At 36.1% G+C, this 27,058-nt stretch overlaps 1 protein-coding gene across 1 annotated transcript; it reads left to right on the top strand.

Annotated features, from left to right (window-relative positions):
- Positions 1-1,662: 1,662 nt before the first annotated feature.
- TMEM167A (transmembrane protein 167A) lies at positions 1,663-20,536 on the top strand (the record flags this gene model as incomplete). Its single annotated transcript, XM_084232927.1, has 4 exons — positions 1,663-1,866; positions 12,131-12,240; positions 15,187-15,221; positions 20,466-20,536. The coding sequence occupies 4 exons, from the start codon at positions 1,663-1,665 to the stop codon at positions 20,534-20,536; spliced, it is 420 nt and encodes a 139-aa protein (XP_084089053.1).
- Between the last annotated feature and the right edge of the window lie 6,522 nt (positions 20,537-27,058).

A 27,058-nucleotide genomic window follows, 5' to 3' on the forward strand; every position in this document is an offset into this window, starting at 1 on the left:
GCGGTTGAGCGCTGGGTTGCGAAGCTGCCCGCAGCCTCTGCAGCGCTGATTCAATCTCTGGCCACAGGAGGACGGTCCCACATGGCCCACAGACCTCTCCTGCCGCCCGCTGCTCCCCTCAGCAGTGTACTTCGTCAGTCTGCCTGTTCTGCTCTACCCTCTGGCTCTGGTGAATTCTCTCACCCTCCCGCAACTTTTCACTGTACCCGTGCTTGTATAAATAAATAAATCTTTAAAAAAAAAAAAAAAAAGCTCATTTCTTTAAAAAAAAAAAAAAAAAGGTTATTTAGCAAACTATGCCTGCAGTAGTGAACAGTGTAATCACAGCAGAAATCCCAATGTCCAAATCCCTATGTGGACCTAAATATAGTAGACCTAAATATAGAATCTCATAATTTGGCCCGTTGTAAGACATAAATCAGTATCTCATGAATTTCCTTCCTTTTTTCTCTCTCTATCCACTGAGTCAAAGTATCGAAAGAAATTGCTAACATCCTGAAAAGAATCTTCCAGTCCCTAGAAAAAATTAACTCATTTTGAGCAGAAGGGTTTTTCACACAGTGAAAAACTCTCCGCCAACTCATAAATAATGCCAAATAACTATGCAAACTGAGTAAGTCAAGTAGCCTACTTCTCCATCTAAAATATTAAAAGACAAAAAAAAGGAAACAGACTCATCAATGTGTTTATTAAAATCAGAGGAAGCTAAACACTAACACTGATTACGAGAAAAAGTTGCTATGTAATTTGTCTCGAAATTGGACTACTTCTCTAGAGGACTGGACAACTGCATTGACACAGAGTATTTTGGTTGCACTCGTTACTACAGAAAGTTCTTTCCAGACACCAAAGCCTAGTATGCTTCACTCTCTTGAAACCCATGGACAGTTTCCAAAAAAACTGGATTGGGTGGAAGAAAGCAAGCTGGTGTTAGAGAAAAGATCAAGCAGCCCACTCCACACAAGCCAAGTGTACTGCTAATACCACAACCATTACAGAGCATTTCAAAAGCGCCTTGCATTCCAAAAGAAAGGTGCAAAATAAAGGGGGATGGGGCTGGCCCTGCGGGTAAGGCCAGGAAGTCCTGGTGCCTCCTTACAGTCTACAAACGGAAGGCCCAGGAGTTTACAATCTACCAGGGCTGCGGGAGGGGGACAGAAGCCGGGAAAAATCCGCGCACTGCGGATTCTAGAAGGAAATAATAAGGGATAAAATTAGTAAGAAAACAAAAAATGAAGAGAACTACAGGCAACTATTACTGAAATGGGGAAGCACCCACTTCCGGACCTACCGCTTAGTGAGTCCACTTCCGGTCTCCTCCAAAAGGCCCGCTCCCGGAGAAAGATGTCTCGTAGCCAATGAGAGCACTATCTACTTCCGCAGGGCTTCGTGACGTCATCTAACCCCGCCTTTTCCGACAGAGAAGAGCCTATAGGAGCTCCCGAATCGCGCGGCTCAGGAGGCGGTCCTCCGCCAGGTCCAACCGACGGCGGGAGGGAGCAAGAAGGGAAGGCGGGGCTTGAACGCTCCTTCCGCCCCGGGCCCGGAAGGGTGATGTGGCTGGGGCTTCGCCGGCCTCACTATGGTAAGAATAGGGGTTGTGGGGTCGCGGCAGGAATGTTCAGGGGCTGTGAGCCCAAAGTGGGGCTGGAGGGTTGAGCGATGGCCCTGACCCGCGAGCCGGGGGGCTCTGGCACTAACTTCTTTTTCACGGGTTCGGGGGGAGGCACAGGCCCGGGACCATGTGGCCCCCTGCTCTCGCAGCCAGGGAGTTCCCTACCTGGGCTGAGCGCCCAGGAAAGACCCCAGGGTGGTGGAGCCCGGTTACTCCCGCAGAGGCCAGACTTGTTTCGTAGAAATTGTCCGGTTTGGCTTAATCGATCGGTTGCATAGATTTTGGTCTTTGACCCTTTGGAGGACTAGAGCTCGAGTTTCTTCTTTGTTTTCAATTGTATTTCGTCTTCCCTTGGGTCTTACCCTAATGTTTGTTGTTTTTAATTCCACACTCCATTCCTTCATTTTCACCTATTGAATCTTTGGCCCTTTCAGCCTCTTGGCCATTCTCTCAGCTTTAATGATGCTGCTTTACAAACTTAAGATTTGAATGCCTGGAATTCTCTGCAGAAGTGGTTTCTCTTCTAGGAGCTTAATATACTTGTTGGAGGGGTGCTGGCCTTAGGCTTTCCCGCCCCACAGGTTATTAAGATTGTTTGTGTTATTTTGTGTTATTGCAGATTCTTTTCATAGTTTGCTTCTCTCTCAGAGAAAAGTTTGACATGTCACTAAAGTCCTCAGAAGAGATACATCTTCTGGCTGAGAAAAAGAGGTAAAGACAACATAGGCAGAAGACACGTAATAATAATAGGACATGGAGCAATAGTAAAATACCCCAAGCTGTGTCTGAAAGCACTTTACCTTTGTTGTGATAAGTGTCAGCGGCCTGTACACCTGTCCCTGATGGTGAATTTATAAAATTCACATGCCACATGTTGCATTTATGAGCATATTTCTGGGGGAAAGTTGTATGCCTTTTATTATAGTATTTTTTCTTAATTAAAGATTTATTTATGCATACAAGAGCTGGGGTACAGGCCAGAGGTGTGGCTGGGGGTGTGTGAGAGGATTCACCAGACACAGAATGGGAAACAGAACAGGCAGACTGACCGAAATACACTGCTGAGGGGAGTAGTGGTGAGTCAGGAGAGGTCTGCTGCGCCATGTGGGTTGCTCCCTGGCCAGCTGGGGATCGAACTTGTGCTGCAGAGCCTGCGGACAGCTTCATAGGTTGTGTCTTAACCCCTTGCGCCACCAGGGAGGCCCTTATTGTTGTTGTTTCTGAAGCAACCATGACCCCTAAAACCTTAAGAGTCAACTCTACAGTGAAAATTTGCTGAGCTTGTGTTTCCAGAAGTCTTGCAGAATCCCATACAACACAAAACCTTAGACTTTTAATGGAAATCTCATTAAGTGTTGCTAGCTTTGTGCCAGCTATTTTGAGAATAAGTGGGGGGCATAAGTCACAGTCTCTTCCCTGGAGAAGTGTGCCACTTATAGAGGAGGTGGCAAATTATTCCTTCCCTGGCCACGGATACTCTCCAATTTCTTGGCACACGTACCATGATTGAATGGATACACTTGTTCTTAAAGAGTGTCATCAGTAGGCTGTTAATTTAGAAAATTAGATTTCTTTTTCAGTTTGAAAAGGGTAGAGAGACTATTACATATCTTCCTAAAAAGGTGAATTAGTTTACAAATATTACAAGTCACAGGTATATTCCTCTTTATATCAGATTTATTGTACTATATTTTAGGTGACATTTGAACTGTCTTGCTGTTTTGTTTTGTTTTTTTTCAAAAGTAACAACAGTGGCTTTCATTTATTAGCTTTTGTAATGTGCCAGACTGTTCCAAAAATCAGAATCTTAAAACTTCTGAATAGATGTTTGCAGGCTAAGGAAGTGTCAGGCACTAGGAGATTGACATGCCTGGGGCAGCTTACCTAGTAAATAGTGAAGCCAGAACTCAAACTTAGTTTGATGTCCCAATGCCAGAAATCTTCACACTGTTGTTAATAGAGGACATCTTACTGAGGATAAAATGTATCTTAGTGATTTATTGCTGTCAAATATAGTATGACACTCACAGATGTGTGATAGGACAATGGCCAGGTGATTAATTTTTCATTCCTGCTCTCTGTGAGCTTCAGGTGTCAGCATTGTTTTCTCCTAATCCATGAATTGTTCAATTCTTATCTGTCCCTGCTTTCCTGCCTCTTCTGTTTTCTTTTGCTCCCTTTAGGTATTCAATTTGGGCATCCCTGGTCCATATGTATATAACTTCAGTATCCCTCTAGCATTACATTTATCTCACACACACACACACACACACACAAATAAAACAGCAATAGAGCATTGTCTGCATTTTCCCTCTAGGTGGGCAAGTAGAGGCTAGGTCTTTAAATCTTTTATGTCACAGAATTAGTATTAGAGTTAGTATTTGGATGAATGAGAGTCTGGGATGTAGTCATGTATAACATCATAAGTGTCTTCAAGTATCTGACAATCCAGTGGGGTAGATTGTTAAGTAAATTGATAGAAAAAAAATGACATAAAAAAGATAGTGTATACATAGTGGAAAGAACATGAACTTTTAGACTTAGCCAAAGAAAGTCAGAATCATTCCCAGTTCCCATCCTTACCTTGCTTATTAACCTGAGGGACTTATTTCTTCCTCTTTTGGTGTGTTAACTGACTTAATAAATACAGTCGTTTAATGATCAAATGGAGCTATTGCCAACATATTGTAGTTAAACTGAGTATCAGAGAAAGGGCATGAAATATATTCCCTAACTTGAAGCAGGGACAAGTAAAAAACATTAGAAACAGAGGAAGAAGTAATCTGACTGGGGACTACTAGGAATACATTTGACTTATGTTAATAGTAGGCATTAGAGAGGAGTCATTGGCCAGAACTGGAACTGCTTTCTCTATTCTTTAGCTAGATAAAGGGAATGAAGTTGATTAGCTGCTTGGAGGTTCTGTGGCAGGAGTAGAAGTTAAGCAGAGTAGAATGATGCGAGACTAGAAAGATTAAGGCCAAGTCTTGAAGGGATTTGTTCAATACCAAGGATTCTGTATTTTGATGATGTTGAATTGCTTACAGGTAAGGTAAAGGCTTTTAAGCAAGGAGAATAGCCATATTTTAGCAAGCCAATGTGGCGGGTATGTTTAAATACAGGGAGATTAAAATGTGGAGACCAGTTTAGGAACAAAGGCAGTACACCAGATAATAGAAACAAGTGCAAAAGAATTCCTTGTCTTGCCCACAGTCACACTGCTTATAAATAATGAAGCTAAATTTTAAACAACAGCTCTGTTACCAAATCTTGAACCCTTTAAAATAATGTCAATAATCCCACAGGAGATTAAAGAATAAACGCAAGATTTGTATGCCTCAATGGTTGTAGGTAGAGGGAGTTAGTTAAGATGATAATTCTGTTGTTACTGTTGCTTTGTACTATGAACACAAATGGCATTATAATAGAAAGTGAAGTATCAATATTATAATAGTAGTTTTGACCTCATAAACCCATGTATCTTAGGTAAATGGGATAGGTATGTCTGCATTCATATACAGACTGACATTTTTCCTTCCATATAGTTTAACCATTTCAGTAGGCTAAATAAGGTGTTTGATGTGGGAGCCGATATAGTGGCTTGTAACTGCAAGTAAAAACTTCCAGGTAGCTTTGAGAATCAATAGATGTACTATCAATTTGAATCCAAATTTCTAGAGGTTGATTGTTTTTAAAAGCTTCAAGTGATTCCTAATGAACAACTAGGGTTCATGCCACATATAAGTCCATATATACAGACATTTTTACATTTTATCAGTTTTTGTCTTTTGCAAATGCATGGTTACAGTACCTTTTTTTTTTTTTTTTTTGGTGGGACCCTCGCTGGCAGACAGGGAACGAACCCGAACTGCGGAGGCTGCAGGCAGCCTCGCAGCCCAGCGCTCAACCGCCACGCAACCAGGGAAAGCCCTGTTACAGTACTTTTATTTCTGATAGGATTTGCACTTTGCCCTTAAATCTTGTCAAATCATTTCTTAGGACACATGAACTAGTGTTTTTTTGTTTTTTTTTTTTATAGTCCATTATTTGTTATGATTGCTTTCACTTAGTAACACCTCTGACATCTTTCTTGTTTAGATCAGAGGTATCCATAATATAGCTCCAAAATTAAGCTGCACAAATATAGTGAATGTACTGGAGGTACCACAACAATAAGATGCAAATAACTGCAAATCACCAGTGTTGCCAGTGGGAAACAGGTGAAGGGCTTCTCTGAACTGTAGCTTTATTCATAGCCATGAAAATTCTTCTTTGTAATGGAAAGCAAGTCAAGAAGGGCTCTCTACCTTTTTGAAACAGGATTGATGAGAGAGTGGTTATTAGCCCAGCCCCTTCATTTTACAAATGAAACTAAACTGATAGGTAGAGATGCTGATTTATCCAAAACAAGTTTATATACTTGAATTACCTCATTAAGCAATATAAATGTTTAGTCGCCACTGGTGCTGAGAGACAGGTGAGAGACAGGTGACAATATTCTTAATATCTAAACAGCAGTTCTTTCAGATTAAACCAAGATAACTTGGTCTGTTTGGTACAAAGTCAGTGCTATCTTATAGTAAGCAACAAAGATTTAAATTATATGCCAGGGCCTCCCTGGTGGCGCAGCGGTTGAGCGCTGGGTTGCGAAGCTGCCCGTGGCCTCTGCGGAGCCGGTTCGATCCCCGGCTGCTCCCCGGCCACCGGGGGAGGGTCCCACATGGCGCGCAGACCTCTCCTGCCACCCGCTGCTCCCCTCAGCAGTGTACTTCGGTCCTTCTGCCTGCTCTGCTCCCTGCTCTGGCTCTGGTGAATTCTCTCACCCTCCCGCGCTTCTGACTGTACCCAGTGCATGTATAAACAAAAAACAAACAAACAAATAATAAATAGAAAACATGCCTCTAAAAAAAATAAATAAATAAAAAATAAATAAATTATATGCCAGAGGAAATGATTAATATTTCTGTGTTTTAGTAGAAATCTTTTCATCACCTTGAGTCTCGTATCTTAGATAATGGGATAGGTGTGTGTGTGTACATATATCAGGCTTACATTTATCCTTGCATATCCGTGGTTTCCATTTCAAGAGATAATAGTGGTACATATGAATGTACAAGTGGAAGGTTTTGGAAAAATGCTGACCTGACCTAGTTTTGTAAATGATAAAATGCTTGACCCACTTTTCTAATACTACATATTTTTTATCACAGTTAGGTCAGGAGTGTCATTTCTAGGTTTCCTTCCACCTCCAGAAAGAAATAGACTAGTTTTGTATAAGATAGAGTTGAGACAAGTAAAATTGTTACTGCTTGGTGTTTTAAACTTCACAGCTTTGATATTTAGGGTGTTTTTTTTTTTAAAGTAAATTTCAGTTAAACTGGAAAAATTAGTCAACATTTGAACCCCTGAGACAGTATAATGCATAAAGAAGACCTTTAACAAATCATTAAACAGTTTGTTTTTGATAATACTAAAATAATTAAGCTACATAGAGCTCAGATAACTCAGGGCTAATGAAAATGCTGTAAGCTTAGTCAAGTCATAGTAGATACAGTATAGTTAGCAGCCAGTCATTAAGCATTCACTATTGAGCATATTAATATGTTTAATTCTTCTGCTTTTCTCATTGTTTCTAACTATACTGCTTGAATTTTCTCCCTCCCCCGCCATTCCTAATGTTTTGAGTGGGTTTTTTAATCAGGAATGACTGAAAATAAGAAATTACAATTTCTTAAAAATTGAATCTGAAAAAACTCCTAACTTTTCAAATTGGCTTGACTACAGGATTTTAAAGACCTGTTAACATTGCTAGTTGTTTTATGTTTGGACGCTGAGTTTTGCATTGACCAATCTCTGTCCATTGTTAAATTATTTCATTTACTGTAGTGGTGAAAATCTGAATTGATTTCATTACTTCAAAAGCTCTAACAAATCGCAGTTTACTTCAGAATATACAAAGTAACTGACTAATCAAGTTTATTTCCTTCTGGTTTGGATAAATTAACTTAGTACAAATTCATCAAAAGCTCTGATTAGCGATGTGTAGTGTGATCAGTCTAGAGCATGGAGGAATAATAAAAAGATCTTTGAAGAAAGATAGTTTGAGCTCTCCATTGCCATTTTTTAAAATTTTTTTTAAAGAATGAGAAATTTTTTTTAAAGATTTATTCATTTATGCATACAAGAACTGGGGTACAGGCCAGAGGTGTGGGAGGTGAGAGGATTCACCAGAGACAGTGAGGAGCAGAATAGGCTGACTGGCTGAAATACATTGCAGAGGGGAGCAGTGGGTAAGACAGGAGAGGTCTGCTGGGCCATGTGGACTTCTCCTTGGTTGGTCAGGGATCGAACTCATGCTGCAGAGGCTGGGGATAGCTTCGTAGTGCTGTGTTTAACCCCTTGCACCACCAGGGAGGCCCTGCCATTTTTTACAAGAATAAATACAACCCTGAAAGTAATGTTCAAAGGTCAAGGTAGGACTGCTGCATTCCACAACCAAAAGGATTACCATCTGATCATAGGCCACCACAGACAGCCCTGAGACAAAGGAATGCTATTGGATCTCTCCCATAAAAATGAGTGTTTGTAGTTGTGATAGATAGTGCTCTCCCCCTGATATCTCCTTACCCCCCCCCCAAAAAAAAATGTGAATGTGTTGTCTTACTTGGCCCAAGGGATTTTGCATATGTGATTTAAGAATTTTAGAATGGAATGATTATCTTGACTTACAGGGAGAAGGGGCAATTGAATCCCAGAGATACTTGGGTGAGGGAAGCAGGAGGGTCTCTATGACAAAAGAGGTGACTATCAAGGTCAGAGTAATGGGTCACTAGCCAAGGAATGCAGGTACCCTCTAGTAAGCAGGGAAAGTCAAGAAAACAGTCTTCACTAGAACCTCCAAAAGCAATGAGTTGTCTTGTATTTTATGACTTCTTGGGTCTTCCACTGTGCTTTATTTAATGCTCAGTAGTTACTAAATTTATCAAACTGGATAGCTAGCCTCTTTTTAACTACCTTACACTGTCACAGGGTGTCCTCAGTGAAAGTTAATTAAACTTTAGATTTGAGAATTGAGGTTCTAGATTTTCTGACAACTAGTTTGCCTACTTAGCCAACCAGACCTCTTGGAAGATAATGTGTTTCTTATAAGTTAGGCAAGGTCAGAAAAACATTCACTATCTCATATTCAGATACCTCAGGACTGCTTGATAGAATTTTCCTAAATCTCATCTGGTGATGAAAGAAAATTTTGATTCTGAAAAGAAGTTTCCTCAAACCTTATTTTATCCTATGGCCTGGACCCTTAACATAAACATAAGGATATCTGCATCTTCCCTCTAGACTTTTCAGGTATTGGCAAGTAAATAAGAATGCAAAGCAGTGTGCAGAGGTTTCCATTTATGAATAGTTAACAAAATATTCACCATTCTGATCTACAGTTTTTCTGTAATATGCATTGTTAATTTGGAGTCTAAGTATATCTTGCATTTAAGATGTTTTATTGCCAGTCGTTTTCAAGTTTCTATTCATTTTTTGTCAGTGACTACTGTGCACTATTTTGTTTAACAGGCACACAGAATTGGTAAGACCTCAGAGTTGAGATGATTACAGTATAGTCAATGGGTGCGTTCATAGGCAGGTATCTGTATACCACACTCACATACAAAGGTCCTGCTTAGTGTGGAGAATGGGGACAAGGAAGACTGGCGGAAATGATTCTAGAGTTGAGACCAGTAGATTGAGCCAATTCACCAGGCAGTCAAAATAGATCACATATGTAAAACCATGTAGTGCCTTGAAAAAGATTTCATAATCTACAGTATCTGGGAAAAGTTAAACACAGTACATGAATTTTACTTCCCTTATCACCCTTTTCCTTCATTTTATGATTGAATATGCTTGCTTTTACTTAGCTTCCTCCCTTCCCTCTAATAACATGTCTATTGAAAATCCCAATTATTTTTCTACTGAACAGGAACATCTGTTTCCTTTAATCCTGAGACTAAAATTCTCTATCAAGGCACAACAGATGCTACACATTAAGAGGAGTGCTTAGGTAGGCTAATTTCTATGCATTTGAAAAAGTCTTATGACCAAAGTTAGATTACTTCTAAAAGATTTTACCACCTAAGATTGTTTAAATTTTAGAGCATAAAACCCAGGAACAGAGGTCTATGTATCATATATTACATACTTGTAAATGGTTTTCATTTATAAATGGTTTCACATACAAATATGTGTGTGTGTATACACTCCACTTCTTTAAAGGTAGGCACACTTTTAAGTGCTTTTAAAAAGTTTTTTATTACAAAAACATTCAAATTCAAAAAGGTAGAAAGAAGAAGGTGATGAACTGTCATCATCAGTATTTCATCAACCCCAACCCCACCCCACCCCCACACACTGGATTATTTAGAAACCAATCCCAGATATATCATGTAAATGTATGTGTCCTTAACAAGACAGGGAGGGAGGGAGGGATGAGGAGGGAGGATGGACACACTGCAAAATCATGACAATGATAAACCTACTTTGCAAATTTCTTTTCCAACCACTTCACTACATAAATTCTTTGTTTAATATTATGCCTGCTTGTTATTCCCTGAACATGCAAATTTCTCATTCCATGGAGATAGTTTTCCATCATTCTTTTATCTTTCACCTTACCTACCTCTTTGTGCCTTTTAGAGAACTCAGTTCCTACTTTCCCTTGAAACTTTTCCTGACTTTTCTTTATCAAGAAGATGTGATACAAATACACAATGGAATATTACTCAGCAATCAAAAAAGATAAACTCATACAATTTGCAGCAACATGGATGGCGCTGGAAGGGATCATGCTCAGCGAAATAAGCCAGAAAGAAAAAGAAAAATACCGGATGGTCTCACTCATAGCAGGAATTTATAAAACCTAAATAAGGGACCAGAAAAAAGACTAATTATAATAAAGTAAAAATCAAAATCAACAAGCAACTATAAACCAGAGACACACTATGGGCGGGGGCGGAGGGGGGAATTAGGGTCAAAATAAGGGAGGTGGGAATTGTATGGGGACTATATTACCAGCACAACTCAGTCATTTTACATATGCTACCCTAAGTTAATATATGGTTTTTAAAATACATGTCCTTTTCTTATACAACTGCAGTTGGCATAGTTACTTATGTATAAAATAAGGGTATTAATAACATCTACATCAAATGTATGAGGATAAAGAAGAATACAGAATATGAGCTCTGTGCATAGCAGTTATTGCTGTTAGCTACAAACTCCTGGGGGGAAGGAGTGATGCTGTGTACTTTTTTAATCCATGTCTCGCCTCATACCTCAGACAGAATAGATACTAAATACATGTGTAGCTGTGTTGACTGGGAGGAAATCTGTGCTTTATATTTCATGAGACTATTAACACATTGCTTATTAATATTCCTCTACACATTCAAACTATGACCTGTGAAAGATAATCATAGTGAGATACTGTTTTCTATGTAGAATTTATTTAGAGTGCAATCATTGACTTTTTTTCAGGTTACATGTATCACTTGGTTTCACAGACATGAAGCTGAAATCCACTTTAATTAAAAACCAGGGAATTAAATGTTCATCCTTGCTATCCATAAAGAAATTATATAGAAAAACAACTATTAGACTAGTGTGTGACATTTAGTCAGGTGTTAGACATTCAGTCTGGTAAGACAGTGGCCACTCTTTAGGGATGAGTATTAAAATAAATGTCTAAGTTTGCTATGAAAATAAAAAGGTAATTCCTAAATAAGATAGAACGGAGAAAGCAATTGAGCTCATGGAAACTGCTTGGATAAGATGACACTTGAGCTGAATTTTGCATAAGTCTAGCATTTGACTTCATAACATTTCCTGTGTTTAACTATAAAAACTTAGGGCTTTCTAATGATTCCTGTGTTGACTTTTTTGGAATACTGTTAAAGAATCAATAGTGAGTGAACAAGTGCTTTTCACTAAAACCTAGTAGCCCATTATTCAGTGTATGAAACGTAATTGATTTAATTTAGAACATTCTAAAGAAATTTCAGAAATAAAAAGGTTTAGCCAACATTTAATCTATCTCCCTACTCACCATTCAGTTTTACAGATATAAAACAGACTTAAGAGAATTATTGATTTAATTGATGTTAGATAGCCAGCTACTGGAAAAGCTAGTTGTCTCCATGTCTTGCCCAGTAGTCCAGGCTGGACACCTGAAACATCTGTATTAATTGCATATTGACCTTTGGTCAGCAATTTTGGATTCATGACTTTTGTGCCTTCAAATTCTTGAACTTAGAATTTTTGTTGATTTTTAATAGTCCTTATTCCAAAGAATGGAAAGTACACTGTCAAACTCATTATAACTCTGGTTCTTAGTGTTCTCAGACATGTCATACTCTTTGCCTTTTGGATGGAGAAAAACAGTATGACTCTTAATTTGGAATTATCTCACAATTTTTATGTATGCAGTTTTCTTTGTGATACTAATTTTTCTTTTTTTCTTTTTAGTCTGCCATTTTCAATTTTCAGAGTCTTCTGACTGTAATCTTGCTGCTTATATGTACCTGTGCTTATATCCGATCTTTGGCACCCAGCATCCTGGACAGAAATAAAACTGGGTATGTTACTAATGCTGTCTAATCACCGAAATTATCTTACAAACAGTGAATATAAATTACATTAAATAATTTAATACCTATGTGTAACTTAGTTTTATAACTTTTTGCATTATTTTCTCCCATTGATTTTAAAAACACAGAAACTTGTTTTTACAATATCTTGCTAAGTTAAAAAATAATACCAGAGCAACCTGGAATATATTAGATGGAAAATAAGTATATTCTTAAGAACTTGACAGATTGTTTCTCTGGGGTTAGAAATACAATTTCATCTCTTCAAAGACACTGTTTGGCCTTTTTATAGTATCATTAGTAAAGTTGGGTATCATAATTTGAAAGCATTAAATAGTTTGAAAGTACTGTGTCCACCAAAATAATAATAAAGACCCTCCCTCTCCATTTCAACTATATAGGCTCCCTGTCTATCTTAAAGCAGACATATTTAGAGAATTTTATTTAACTTGCTTAAAACAGTAATAAAAAGTAAACATGTCACTGCCTTATTAATTTTAATTCCATGCCCACCCACTCCTAATTCCCCCGAAATTTGAACTTAAAGTGCTAGGTTCATAATACAGAAATACATGTTATTCAACCCAAAAGAAGAATATATTTTAAAAATCATGAGACAAAAATTACATAAACTTTAATTGTCTAATTTATAAATTTTATGTTATTGTCTTAATCCTTTTTTGATTCTATCCTATATATCACATAATCATTTTAAGAAATAAAAGGATAAAATACTAGAATGAGTCACACAGGAATATTTATCCCCAGCACCTTTTTTGTTTGGGGGTGAAAAAAGACCAAACTCAGATGCTACAAAGTCAAACTATCCCTTTCCACTAATAAAAATCTACAGGAAACCATGCTGCAGACATTCCACCATGACACTAATAATTTCTGCTCCTCCTTTCCATATTGTCTTTGAGTTTCATCATAATGAGCATTTATTCAAATATGACATCAAAATCATCTTTTTTTTGTTAATATTTCTTTCCATTTTTTTATTTCCTAGAGTTATTTGAACATTGCATAAAGGGATAGTTTAGAATACTGAAAATCAGTAATCTTATTCCCATAAACAGATAGTCTCTATAGCCCAAGTCATTTTAACCTACTAAAGCTGAAAACAGATGTTAGTTGTCAGTTTTTATGACATTGCCCCACTTAAATCACTTTTTGTCATTCCACCTTTATTTCGTATTTCACTTAGCTTTCAAAACTTAATATTTTGTTCATTTGTTGAAATTTTATAGTCTTTGTTGTTTATTTGTGCATGAAGGCTTTATACTCAAATGACTTGTCTTTCTCCTTCCCTTGCTCTTAAACCCCAGTTACTAATTTATTGTTAATGCATATGGTTGAAACCAGGAAATCATCTCTTTGATCAGTTTCTTGGAATTCTCATATATAGTAAATCTCCCTTAACAACATAGGTGGGTTCTTAGGTGGGAAACTGCCAAACAATGTTGAACAAAACCAGGTCCTCAAATAATGTTCTTTCATTCATTCAACACTGGCCAGATTTGTTTTGTTCTCATTAGTACTGTAACAAAATAACTTATTCAAGAGTCTACTATAATGCATAAAGTCTCTCTAATAAAATATTTAAGTGGTGGATTTCATTATAGAATAATCACTTAGTAGTAGAATACAATATTTGTACTTTTTTGGCTTTCTGTGAAAAAGAGTAGATTGCATGTGGAAATGTCTGCTCTTAATTCCTTTGGGAGCAGAAGTACATCCATAACATGCTACATTAAAAAAAGGAGTTCTCAGGGCTACCAACCTTACAGTAGAGGTTGAGTAGTAGTATATTTCTCCTACACAAAAGACCAAAGAAAGAAATAGTATGCCTATTCTTATGCTATAAAGTATGAACTCATAGGGTCAACTGTTTGAAACGCTCTTTTAGATCTTTGTTTCTATTTATATAAATGTTAAGATCTATTATATTTTGATTACACATGAATATTTTCTACAGAAGAAAATTTTTACAGGCCATTTTTATCTTATGTTGTAAGACATTTTTGTGAAACTGATAATTTCTTTCATTATTGTGAGTTGTCCATGCTTAAGTGGAGATGTCTAGACCAACTGGATAAAATGAGTTCTTGATGGCTTCACTGTTGAAAATAACAACTTAATGTCTTTGCTTCTTTGCTGAAAAAGATTGCTGCTTTGTCTTCTGCCCTATTTTCGTAGACCTTATTAGAGTATTATCAACAGATACGCCTCCTGGTTTATTCTTTTGTCAGATGTCTATGATATGTATTTAAACCATAACATAATCATTCATAGAATTATAATGGATATCTTCCCTCTAATCTTGTTTCCAGAATATTATTTTACATGCTATATATAGTTAGCCTATAAAGTGTACCTACAGTATAATTTTTTTATTTATATTGAAAACATAGACACATGTTTTTCTGTTTCTATTTATTGAATGACAGCAGTTATATAAGTGCTATAATTGGAATTTATGACTTAAATACAGAGCCACATTCTGGAAGTTTCTTTAATATGAGTTTTATTTTTTACTCTCAAAATTCATCTAAAACCAACTGTTTATTTACCATTTTCTTAAAACTACTCTTCATTTAAATCAATATGTGCGCTTTTGAAGGTAAAGCACTTAAATTGACTGAATGAATCCTTACAATAGTAAACCATTGTGTAATTTTTTTACTCTTCACATTTATTTACCCTTACACCATATATATTCCAGCCTGTAACAATTTTTATACAATGATGGTTGATAACGCTATTGTGTCCTACTTTCATACATAAATGGTAGCTCAACATCAAATAAGTTTACATTTGAAGCAAAATGTCAGAGTTAAAATGCTAGTTTATAATGAACTGTATGTATAATAGTGAATGACTTACCTTTCCCAGTATTCAATAGCTACTTTCTTCTCTTTTTGTTCTTTGCAGATTGTTGGGCATATTTTGGAAGTGTGCCAGAATTGGTAAGTGTCTATATGTAATCTCCACTTATTTAGTCATAAATTATACACCTGTAGAGTTCCACGTAGCTCTTTTCCGTATGCTATTTAAAATTAGAGTCAGTGGATACCTCATCATATTTCATTAGCAGAGAGATGGGAAATACAAGAAAAAATTCTTAATTCAGATATCAAATGCTATGCATTTATGGTTAAAATGAGATTACAGACAAATGTAGTTTTATACAAGCATGCTTGTAGACCATGTCATTTTGCATAATGTGTACCGTTTTGATACTGAGGATGATTTTCTCATCAAATGAAAGACTGAGCAACCCATTTAAATACAATCATTTTGTTGCCTTATGCTAAATCAAAGAATGTTGTTTGTTGCTGTTAGACCACATTGTTTCATCTATTGAACCCATGTGATGATAGTCAAGCTTTGTTCTCATTGATTAAAGAAAAGGTAAATGTGGTAATCTAATTTTTCCTAATGAGAATAGTAATATCTTAAGGGTATCTGTAGTTAGATAGTAATAGATGCTTGCCCCAACTCTCTATGAATAAAACATTTAGTAAAGTGTCCTACATATAGTGGACTTTGAAATTACTAGTAAGTGAATTCTGTAAAATTATTTTTTTTGCTGTGATTCACTGATACTCTTGAGTAATAGATTATACCTTTAGATTACATCTAATAGGTTACAGATTATACCTGTATCAGTTCTGAAGAAACACTTCAGGGCATCAGTACTTATACCACTTGGACTGAAAATGAGTATTTATATTCTTTGGAATTATTTACATGGTATCCCCTCCCCCCAAAATGTTTGATTTTAATATTCTTCTCCTAACATTAAATGTGTATGTAACTACTTTCTTCTTCAATAATGTTGCAGGATTTTCATAATGAACAAAAACTGTGCTACATTTAATAGTCTACTTAGTCTGACAAAGGCCTGAATTTCCAAACTAATCCTTTTAAATAGAATGAGGGATTTTTTTTTTTTAATTGTGGTAACACATTGGTTAACAACACTATATGATTTAGAGGTATAGGATCACATCCTCTAGGTATATGTTACTTCACCATACCCATCACCAAGGCACCCAAAGTCCACTAGGCCCCCTCCTTACTTTGATTTTCCTCCCCTTCAGGTAACCACAATTCTAAAGTCAGATTCCTAGGGTTTGTTATTGGTTTGGCTTTATCTGATCTTTGTATTCCACATATAAGTGACATCAATTAGTATTTGTCTTTCTCTTTCTGGGTTCCTGTGCTTATCATAATCCTCTAGCTCCATCCATGTTGTTACAAAAGTCAAGAGTTTATCCTTTTTTTATAGTGAATGGTATTACCTTTGTATATCTAGGCCACATCTTCTTAATTCACTCATTTGTCTTTTGACCCTTAGTTGTTAACATAGCTTGACTATGGTATATAGTGCTATAGTGAACATAGGAGTGTATATATCTTAGAGTTAGTGTTTTTACATTCTTCAGGATGAGTCCTAGGAACGGAATTGCTGGATCATATATGATAGATCTCTTTTTAACATTTTGATCAGTCTCCATACTGTTTTCCATATGGGATAAACCAGTTTACATTCCCAGCTGCTTTTTTCTCCAGATAGGATGGAGAATTTGAGTCATGTCCCTCAGATAAACAATGCTCCCTTGAGAGTATTACATTTTACTTTGGCTTTCACTTTTGAGAGATGCAGAAATTTTAGAAATGGTCCATAACAAAAATAAAATTAAAATCAAAAAATATAAATAATTCATGTAATATTTAGAAATTCCTCTGAAGAAGGACCTGAGAATTAATGTAATATAGCTGAAGAGAGCCATAGGTATAACCTACTCTGGCTAAGGACTAAATATTTATAGGAGTTTCAAATTCTTCAAAAAATCTTCTAAGATTTGTGTGTTGTTAGCCATTGAAATAATTTCAAGTGAGCAAGTTTTCTTCCCTTGAACTCTTAATGATAGGCAAGAACCATTAAAAGTAGAGGTTATCACCAAAGAAGGCCTTTCCGAATCATACAGATCACATTATAAGATTCCTGCTCTTTTGGTTTCTTCCAGTAGAAAATGATAATCTGATCATAAGTTGCTTCACAGTACCTCTTGCAAGGCCCTCATTCTAATACATTGACTACTGAAGCAGACATTCTCTGTACCCACTGTGCTTTTAACATGTTTAATTGTCATTCCTCAGTGGTCTTTGTTGCCTTTCATTATTCTCATGGTGATAGGCATGAGAATCTTTTGTAGGAAGTAATATTGACCTTAGATTGGTAACACACAGATACAGCCTAGAGAAGTGGTTATCAATTGGGTTATTTGGCAATGTCCAGAGACATTTTTGATTGTTACAACCTAGTAGCTAGAGTGGGTACATCTGTGGGACATTGTTATACATCCACGGATGCTCAGACAGCCCCTCATAATAAAATTAGCCCAAGATGGCAATAGTGCTGTAGTTGAGAAAACCCACCTAGATTTACACAGAATTGTAGTGCAAACTTAACTGGCTTTTTTAGTCATGCTCAACAGCTCTAAACCGTGAAATAACAGGAAATGTTAAGCACCTCAAAAATAAAAGAGAAAGAGGAAGAGACAGAGTAGCACCCTGAATGGCTAGTGGTAAATGAAAATATTTATAGACCAAACTGCTTGCAATTCGAGTCACCCTAGAGAAATAATATCAAAGAACAGAGTGGTAAGAATTCCTCAAGTAAACTGCCAGGAGAGACATAAACCTATACAACAACAAAACAATTTGAGGGAATAGAGAGAATATCACTGCATTTAAATAATAATATTCTTTGGTAAAGATATGAAAAAGTCTGGAGCTAGGATACTGAGCTTTCTTAATGATTTTGTAGAGTATGGTCTATATTATGTATATCCTTACAAACTGCTTTTTCTTTTTTGCTTGCTCATGTAGATCCACTTTCCTCTCTCCACTGTATGAAAGCCATAGGTTAAATGGTTCAGTTAAAGTATTCATTCTTGCCAATTATGTGAAAGCATTAGCTTTTCATTTTGGCAAAGTGGCTTAGAAAATATTGATGCTGATAGGCGGCTTTCTCAAACACATGCTCCTCTCTTATCTTGACAAAGAATATATCCACAAAAAAAGGATGCAATTTTAATGGGAAACGGCCCGGCCAAATTATTTTATCGTGTTACATATCACATTATAGCAACTGTTTCACATTCACTTATCCAGACCAAAGACCAGACAAGAAGTAACATTCTTACTCAAATTCAACCAAAGATGTTTAGCTCTACCACATGGCAATCTCTTTTAAGAAAATTAAAAACAGGAAAATGAAACCCATATGTAAAGTAGTACAGCATTGTAAGTTGGAGGATGAGGAAGAGAAGAACTTCCTCAAAAATTAATTTCCAGCAGATGGAATATTTAAGACACTATCAGTTTCTTCTAGGTGTTTAATAAGACTGGATTTGACAATGAGAATGAGAGACTTGCTTATGAAATCTACCTGAAATTTATGCCTGAACTGCTTTTTTGCTTTGTTCTGTTTGATATCCAGGTTGGGGGGAGAGGGGTGGTTAAATCACAAAAGAATTGAGCATTGCTTAAAAATGATGACCCAAGGTATTTTTTAGTTGTAAAATACTTTTTTTTTCTGGTATTATGAAAACACTGTTCTCTCACTTTCTAGATTTTTGTTTAGCTATAAAGTAGCAGTCCATTAAATATCTTTGGATAGAAAAATACTAAGTAAAACACTCAATGTATGTGTGTAATGCCTTCTGTGAATGTTATCATTGAGCAAATAGAGATTAAGCTTGCTACAGATATAACTTTGAGCTCAATGAGTAAGCTCTGAAAAAAGAAGGTGACCTTGAGAATTTTAATTATAAATTAGGTGACCAAGATTTCTTTTCCAGGGTAGTTACTAAACTTCCTATGGAAAATAATGAGCTTAGTTACTGGGAAAGAGCTGATACTAAGCAGCATTGCAAAACACAGGTGAGGTAAAGTGCAAGCCATCTCAGATAGTGGACACCAGGTACATACCCAGAATTATAGCTGGAAATAACACATCATTAATGTGTCTTCTGCCTTCTTCCTTTTTTAAGTACCCTCAAGGAGCATATAAATAAATACCCTGGTGCTTTGTGGAATTGTACATCCTTGCAATTACTGTAGAAACAAGTAAATAACAAGATGAATTTAACTCACAATCATAGGATCTGTCTGTCTGTAAGACAGTTTTAGCTCTATTTCATGCAACGGAATTTTTCTAAGTATAAACAAAACAGTAAACATGTGTGAATATTGACTTACACAAAGGTGGTGGTTTTAATTAAGTTCTACATTTCTAAACTAGAGTAATCACACTTACAAGAGATTAGATACTAAATCCCATCATGAAAATACTTTTTTCCTGTTTTTTTAATTAAACGTTTTATTTGATGTCCATTTTTTAAATGCATTTTTATTGATCACCCTCTTTTTTTTAGTTAATGGATATTTATTTTTTCCTCTAAATCTCATGAATTTCTGCCATTAGGAAAAAAAATGACTAAAAATGATATGTTGAATTTTTTTTTTAAGATTTTTATTTATTTATTTATACAAGCACTGGGTACAGTGAGAAGCGTGGGAGGGTGGGAGAATTCACCAGAACTAGAGCTGGGAGCAGAACAGGCAGAAGGACCAAAGTATACTGCTGAGGGGAGCAGTGGGTGCAGCAGGAGAGGTCTGCGCACCATGTGGGACCCTCACCTGTGGCTGGGGATCGAACCGGTGCTACAGAGGCTGCGGGCAGCTCTGCAGCCCAGCACTCAACTGCTGTGCCACTGGGGAGCCCCCTTGTTGAATTTTTTAATAGGTGAAACTTTCCCCTTTTTTACAGAAAAAAAATGAATTGCATTGAATGAGACTGTTTACTGTTTATCTTGGTTCTCTTATATTCTGTGTTGTATTTTTTAATATCTGAGTTGACACAGTTTCACAGGAACGGTAGGTACATGGAAAGTTTTTTAAATACATGAAAAGGGTTGTATTAGAAATGAAATGGTATAGTTTAACTCCTTCTATATTATACTTTTATGTTACATTTAGTTTTTGTTTCGCCCTTCTGCCCCCAAATGCATTTGCCCAGGTGTCAAGAAATTTATCATGACTCTTATGTACCTCTTCTGTCAGAATAAGTAATTAACTTTATCTTATCCATGTTAGCCACTTAATCAACATGAACATTTCCCTTCTTTTCCCAACAGGTGAACGGAAGAGTCCTTATGTAGCAGTGTGCTGTATAGTGATGGCCTTCAGCATCCTCTTCATACAGTAGCTTGGCAAAATGCCAGAATTTAATAGTGATCAGATTTCAATATATAAAAGGACTTATCAACAGAAAATAATGGAAAGAATGGTTTACCCTTTTATCTCGGAACACTGAGTGAGATAAATTTCCAGCTGCTGGTCTCTATTTTTTGTTACTGGACCAATGTTCTATATAAATAATTAGGATGTAACCATTTAATACAGAAGAGTTTAATATGTCTGTAACAACCTCAGTACTGTCACTACAATATTGCATTCTGCAAATGTCATTCTGTTGTGTCAGATACCAGCTTTTGGTAAGGTATCTTAGAGCACATAGTAGAAACAAAATTGGTAAATAACTCAAGTTTCTTTCACTGTGATTTGGAAATGATAAATCTTTATAGAATGAGACTTTTTGGACTAGGTTTTTTTATTGAAAAAAGTTTCAATTTATGTTGGTAAAGATTGCATTCATATTTAATGTAATGCTTGCTTTTTTTTTTTCTGGCCACACCATTTTGAGCATTAACCACAGTACCTCTACGTTTAGCAAACTTCCTACTTTACTGCAGGTGTTTAAACTATTTACAGTAAACCAATACAGTTCTTAAGGAGGAAGATAAATGAGATGTACTTTAAGAGTAGTATTGGGAAAATGTTTATGTTTAACAAAAGAATTTAGAATTACCAATTCACATAGTAACCTATGAATCATCTCTGGTCAAGTATGAATAAATAAATGTCTTAAGTATAAATTTGACCAGCTAACTGTTCTCTGAAAAAGATTACATTCTTAGTGTTTTTCATTCTTTTTAATGACAGGTTTTAAAAATGAAACACTTAACCTTCATTGGCCCCCAAACAAACTTTTTTGGTGATGTTTTCTTAATATTGCACTTTAAATCTAGTTCATGTTTTGTATGTCCACCTGAACTGGAATCGCATGAAATTTAATTGATTATGATAAACAGTTTTCAAATCTGTTTACCCATATACCATGGCTTAAGTTTTTGAACTCTGATAATAAAGGAAGGACTTGAGTAATTTTCAGTTGAGTCAAAAGAAATGTTGGGAATGTGACTTAATAAATATTAAAATTGAGCAGTTATGGTTAACATTTCTTAAGGTTCAACTGAAATTGATTTAAAATTTCAAAGCTAAGAGAAATTTAAAATATTAACTAAAAAGTAACCATTATAGATAGTGTTAGATACTCTCAGCTATTCATGAGTGTATAAAGAAGAAACCCTTTTTCTTTTTAAGAAATGAAAATTATTTGGCATATTTAAAGTGAGTCTGTTAGTAGCTCTGTCTTCAGAAACATAGTAGGAACTGAAAGCCACCTATTTTTAAAGACCACTTTAACTGCTTGGATAGAATTCTAAGAACCATCTAAGAAAAGCTTCTACACATTGCCTGCTTTTTTGTAAAAGATAAAAGCGGCTCTAGATTATCGATATATTTGTTCATTTTACATTTTTTACAGCAGATTAAAAGTGGTACGTTTTGCTCTAGACAGGAATTTGAGTTGTAATTATTCCTACTCTGAACTGTCTCTTGGGCTTTGCATTACATCTAGGATTTTCAGGGTATTCCCTGAATAAGGCCCCTGTCAGCTTATACATGCAGCATAAGTCACCTTTTAGAGTCTAGTTTCTGAATGACCATCTGTTATCCAACTCGTGTCAATAAGACTTCCTAAAAGCTATGTTAACTAATTTTTTATATGCTAACTCAAATCTATTATGGAAAAGGAAAGAATAGATCAGTTCTAAGACATTTCTTTGATTGGTGTTCAAAAGGAAGCAGGTGGAAATAATTTCTTTGGAATATTTGTGGTGACATACAAAAAATGTTGCTATTTGTAAATGTTCAACAGAGTGGGAAACAGCTTATTTTTGACCATAGTCATTCTGATCTTTTGAAACAAGCTCTTTGGGAGGTAGGGGGAAACAACAGGATTCTATGAAAAGAAGCAATTAGCATTTTCTTTAATGTTTTTTTTTCAAAGCTTTACCACTGAATCCTGTTCTCTAACCCAAATAGTAGTGTAGGTAGATTTAAGTCCATGGAATAGTCATAGTCCTTTCGTGGTCTTGGTCGGGGGTAAGATGCCAAAGAGGGTCAAGGGACAGTTTAAGCATCAGATTAACTGCCATATAGTCTTGCTGCAGAGCTGGATAGGATGATGGTCACTGAAGTTCACAATTTGCTTAGGTTCAAATACTTGCTGAAATCTTCCTGGCTCCAGAATCTTTGATTCCATCTCCCCTGGGATTGTGTGTATGTATGTACGTGCTGATGTTTAGTTTCTTATCAAACTCAACTGTGCCAATGGCAGCAATATGTTTTCTTTCCCAGCAGCCTTAGAAGACATTCGGTGAAAAGGCCACATAGTCTGCTGCATTATCTCTGGCTTAAAAAAATTTAAATTCAAGTCCAATGTGTTGTTAATGTCTATGCTGCTGTGTCAGGCACTATCCTGTATGTGCTAATGTTCAAATACAAAATAGCTCTTTCATGCTGGGGGGAATAATAACATGTCATTTGTAATCAACTCTCAATAATTTGCAGATCAGTGTAGTTTTATCTTAGAAGTTTAAATGAAGAACTTCTCCCAGTTTGCAAAGTCACAATGAACACATCTCTATCTTGTTCTGTGAAAAAGATCTAGCACTTGTAAACAGAATATTTCTGTTTCACCATTTTTTTCAAGAAACATTTATAGAGAGCATACTGTGTATTATAATCATTGAAGACAGAAAACAAGTATAGTTTCTTCTCTCCAGTAGTTCAAAATGTAGTGGGTGAGAGAGGTGAAGTTATTTATACTAAGTATAATATGATAGCATTTATCATTGATGATGCCAGAGTTTTAGAAGAAAATAAAAGTGTGACAACTCAGAAATCGGAACTTCCTTTCAGAGAAGCAATGCTTATGCTGAATTTAAGTAAAAATGATAAGCAAAAGCTATAACAGTGTATCTTGGACTGTGTCTAGTTTGTGCAATTTGGGGAGTATTAAGACATAAGTCTAGAAAGGTGGGCAGAGGTCAGATCCTATAGGCTCTTGTATTCTCATTTCTACATAGTTCCTACCTCAAAATTAAAACTGAATATGTGTTCCTTCCTGCTTGGCAAAAATTTCAAGAAAAATAAATTCTCTCGGGCTATATGTAAATAAGATTGAATATGTCCATGCCAACCTTATTTTGGGTCAGGAATACCATCATATACTCTCCAGACTCCTCTGTATAGGATACAAGGCTGAGGTGACTAACCTATGAAGTCAGGTGTTTTTAGGAACTCTTTAGTAACTCATACTTCCATCAATTCCAAAAACAGTCATGATTGTTAAAGGGCACATCTGCCAAGAAGACGAGGTGGCTGCATTTTCTATATTTCTTAGATACACAGAAAAGATTTCCAATAAGCAAGCTCTTGTGTTCTTTTCATAGGCTTTGAGATATTACTGGGTCATAGGAAACAAAACATGAATAGAAGACACTTAGACCCTACTCTCCGCATTCTTTGATATTCCAAAAACATTAGATAATTCAAAATGCAAATACCTGAGTAACAGCATTGTAATACTTCACAATCTTGCTAGCCTCAATCAGCAAGAAGCTACTAACTTCCAAAATGAAATTGCATAATTATGTCATTTATACACTGCCTTCCGTGGTTTCTTTTACTATGCCCTAAACTGATCCCAAAATCTCACTACTACAACATTGGAAAAAAAGGAGGGAGTTGAAATATATTCTGATTTTCTAAGAGTTCAGAAATCATTCTTCTCTGGTTAGTGCACATGTCTGTGATGTGTAATAAAACTAAAAATGAACTCGAGTCTCCTAGTTTTATTATCCAGTGAGTGAAAACAGACCTGTTAGGGGTTGAAAAATATATTGGAGTTGCACCTTTTGAATAAGAAATGTACCTGCATTTTAATTCATGACTGATGGAAATTTGGGAGCTGCGCATGTTCTTGTTTCAATCTCAAAGCTGTTCAGTCTATTATGTTGCTGATTCTTTGTACCTTCATTTAAATGTGAAGCCATTAATTCCTCTAAAGATGGTTGACATCTAATTCTGAATGACAATTATTTTCTATCTTGTCCTCAACTGACAGCCCTCAAATGCCCAAACATCCTAGCCTCATTTTTGGTCCAAAGTCTTAATCTGTAAGAGTATCCATCAGGGTCATATTATTCCGCTAATTTATGTCTTTTATTGAAAGGAAAAAGCTTATATGCCTTGTTTGGGGTCTTTCTACTGTTTTATCTTCCTAGCACTGAACACACACAAAAAACCTTTGTTACCCCAGTTACTAGAAAGAATTTACTTAGCCAAATGAAACTACATTTTTAGTTGATTTCTGCTCAAAAAACATTCAGATATGAAAAGAAAAGCAGTTGTTTCCTTTGATGTATTGTAAGCCTCCATTTTTCCATCATAGCTACCAATTGATAATCAGACTAAAGGAAAACTGCTAAATTTCTTTAAGGGTAAATAATTTCAAAATAGCTTGAGACCACTGAATTTAACAGAAAGCAAAATCTGTTTTGAATTCAGAGGTTTTGCATTAATATCCTTGACATTTGTGGGGGGAGAACAAATATTGGAAATAGGGGTAAGTCATTACATACTTTGTAGAGGATGAGAACATTCAGGAGTTGCAAGATACTTAGACATTACTGCTATTTGGGTTTTATTTGTAGAAGAAATATGTAAGGTATCAAATGTGATGAAGTACTGTGTCTAGGGTAAATACTGGGAAAATAATGTGCAAGGATATTAGACTTAAATGACACTTAAGGCATGAAGGATTTCAAGGAGGCCAGCAGCAAAATATTTGCAGAATTGAAATGTTTAAAGTGATCTACAGGCTCAGACCAACACCAAAAGAATTGGCCTTTGGAAATTAAAAGTTAGGAAAATAGTTGAAAATACTCTTTCAGCAATATTTTACTGGGCTTCCTGAAAAACAAGATGATACTTCATTTTGACTTTAATAAAAATTATGTTTATTCTTTGCTTACATTTTAATACTATTCAAAAATGGGGCCTCTTAATTCTTGGGAAATAAGAATACTTTAACTTGCAAAGTATGTTTAAGAAGTTAATATGAAATTTAAGGGAATTGTAGAAGTAATACAAGATGATCAAGTGGAATGAGTTTTGTGAAATTTTAATTTTGAATATTCTAAGCATTCAGATCTGCTAATGTATTGCTGTACTTGGCTCTAAGCTAATCAAATAAAATTGACACATAAGCAAAAATTATATTCATATCACTGGCAACTCCCAATACTAGGTGTCTATATCATAAGCATCTTCAGAGTAGTCTAATTGGATCTGTTAACTCTTAGAAATTGAACATAGACTTGGTTTTTGAATCCCTAGGAAATTAGTTTGACTTGCCATGAAGAACAAAAATAGGAAGAGAACTCAGGATAATCTTTATGTCCTCAAGAAATGGGGCATTCCTACTCCACAAAAAGGGGTCCTCTGTATATTCCATTCCCAGAAGAAGCCTTTTAGAGCTGACTGTGCTAGTGTCAGGGTATAGAATGCAGAGTAAATATAGTTCCTGCTATCATGGAACAAGATTGTAATGAAGATCAGCTAGACAAAAAAATGCAGATAGGCACACACAACCTCTAGTAAGACAGAGGACAAAATTAAAAAATGGTTTAGATGGAGCAGTCAGAGAAGACCAGTGCACAGTTAGGCTAAGACCTGCAGACGAAATGAAATTGAACCAAAAGGCAGAAGGAATAGAATATCCAAAGACTCAGAAGTAGGAAAGAGGATGGGACTTGAAGTGGGTAAGAAATCTATCTGAAACTAGCATGATGAATATACTGAGACAAAAAATGGTGTATATTGGGTAGGAAAAACAGGCAGAATTATGTAGTGCTTTGGGCCATTGAAAAATCCAACAGACTCACGCAAAAGGCTTTGACCTTGCACAACAGAGCAGGTATAGTATTCTTTAAGGCTGCTGTCTCTGTGTTAAATGTTGGAGCTAAAAATACACAGAGCAAAAAGGAAGGGAAGGCTAAAAATGTCAGGGTGGACTGAAATCCATATCAGTTGTTGTTCTGTTCTTGGTGCTGTGGATGCCCTGCAAAAAGAAGCCAGTGTTTCATCTGGGAAACTAGACATTCTGGCCTAGAAGTCCAAGAAAGCTCAAGACAGTGGTTGTCGGCCCAATCATTGCCTCACACTAATAAGGTTAGGCGCCAGATTTGGGAGAATGTGTGAGGTAAAAATGGTTGCTACTTCACCTCTGCCCTCCAAATTTCACACAAGACTCTTGTACAAGTCCACTCTAACTGGAATCTTACAGGGAGGGAAATTTAGGAAATTAAAGTCACCCTAACCAAGTTGATATAATCATCAGGCCCTCTAAGATCCACCCAGATCTCACAGCAACTCAAATTTAACATACCCCAAGCAAGGCTATTTATCTTTCCTTCTAAACCTGCTGCTTCTGGGTTTTCTCTGTTTAAATTTGCATAACTTTCTTTCTATACTCAGA

This window comes from Talpa europaea (assembly GCF_964194135.1).
Source record: "Talpa europaea genome assembly, chromosome: 5".
Classification (NCBI taxonomy): domain Eukaryota; kingdom Metazoa; phylum Chordata; class Mammalia; order Eulipotyphla; family Talpidae; genus Talpa; species Talpa europaea.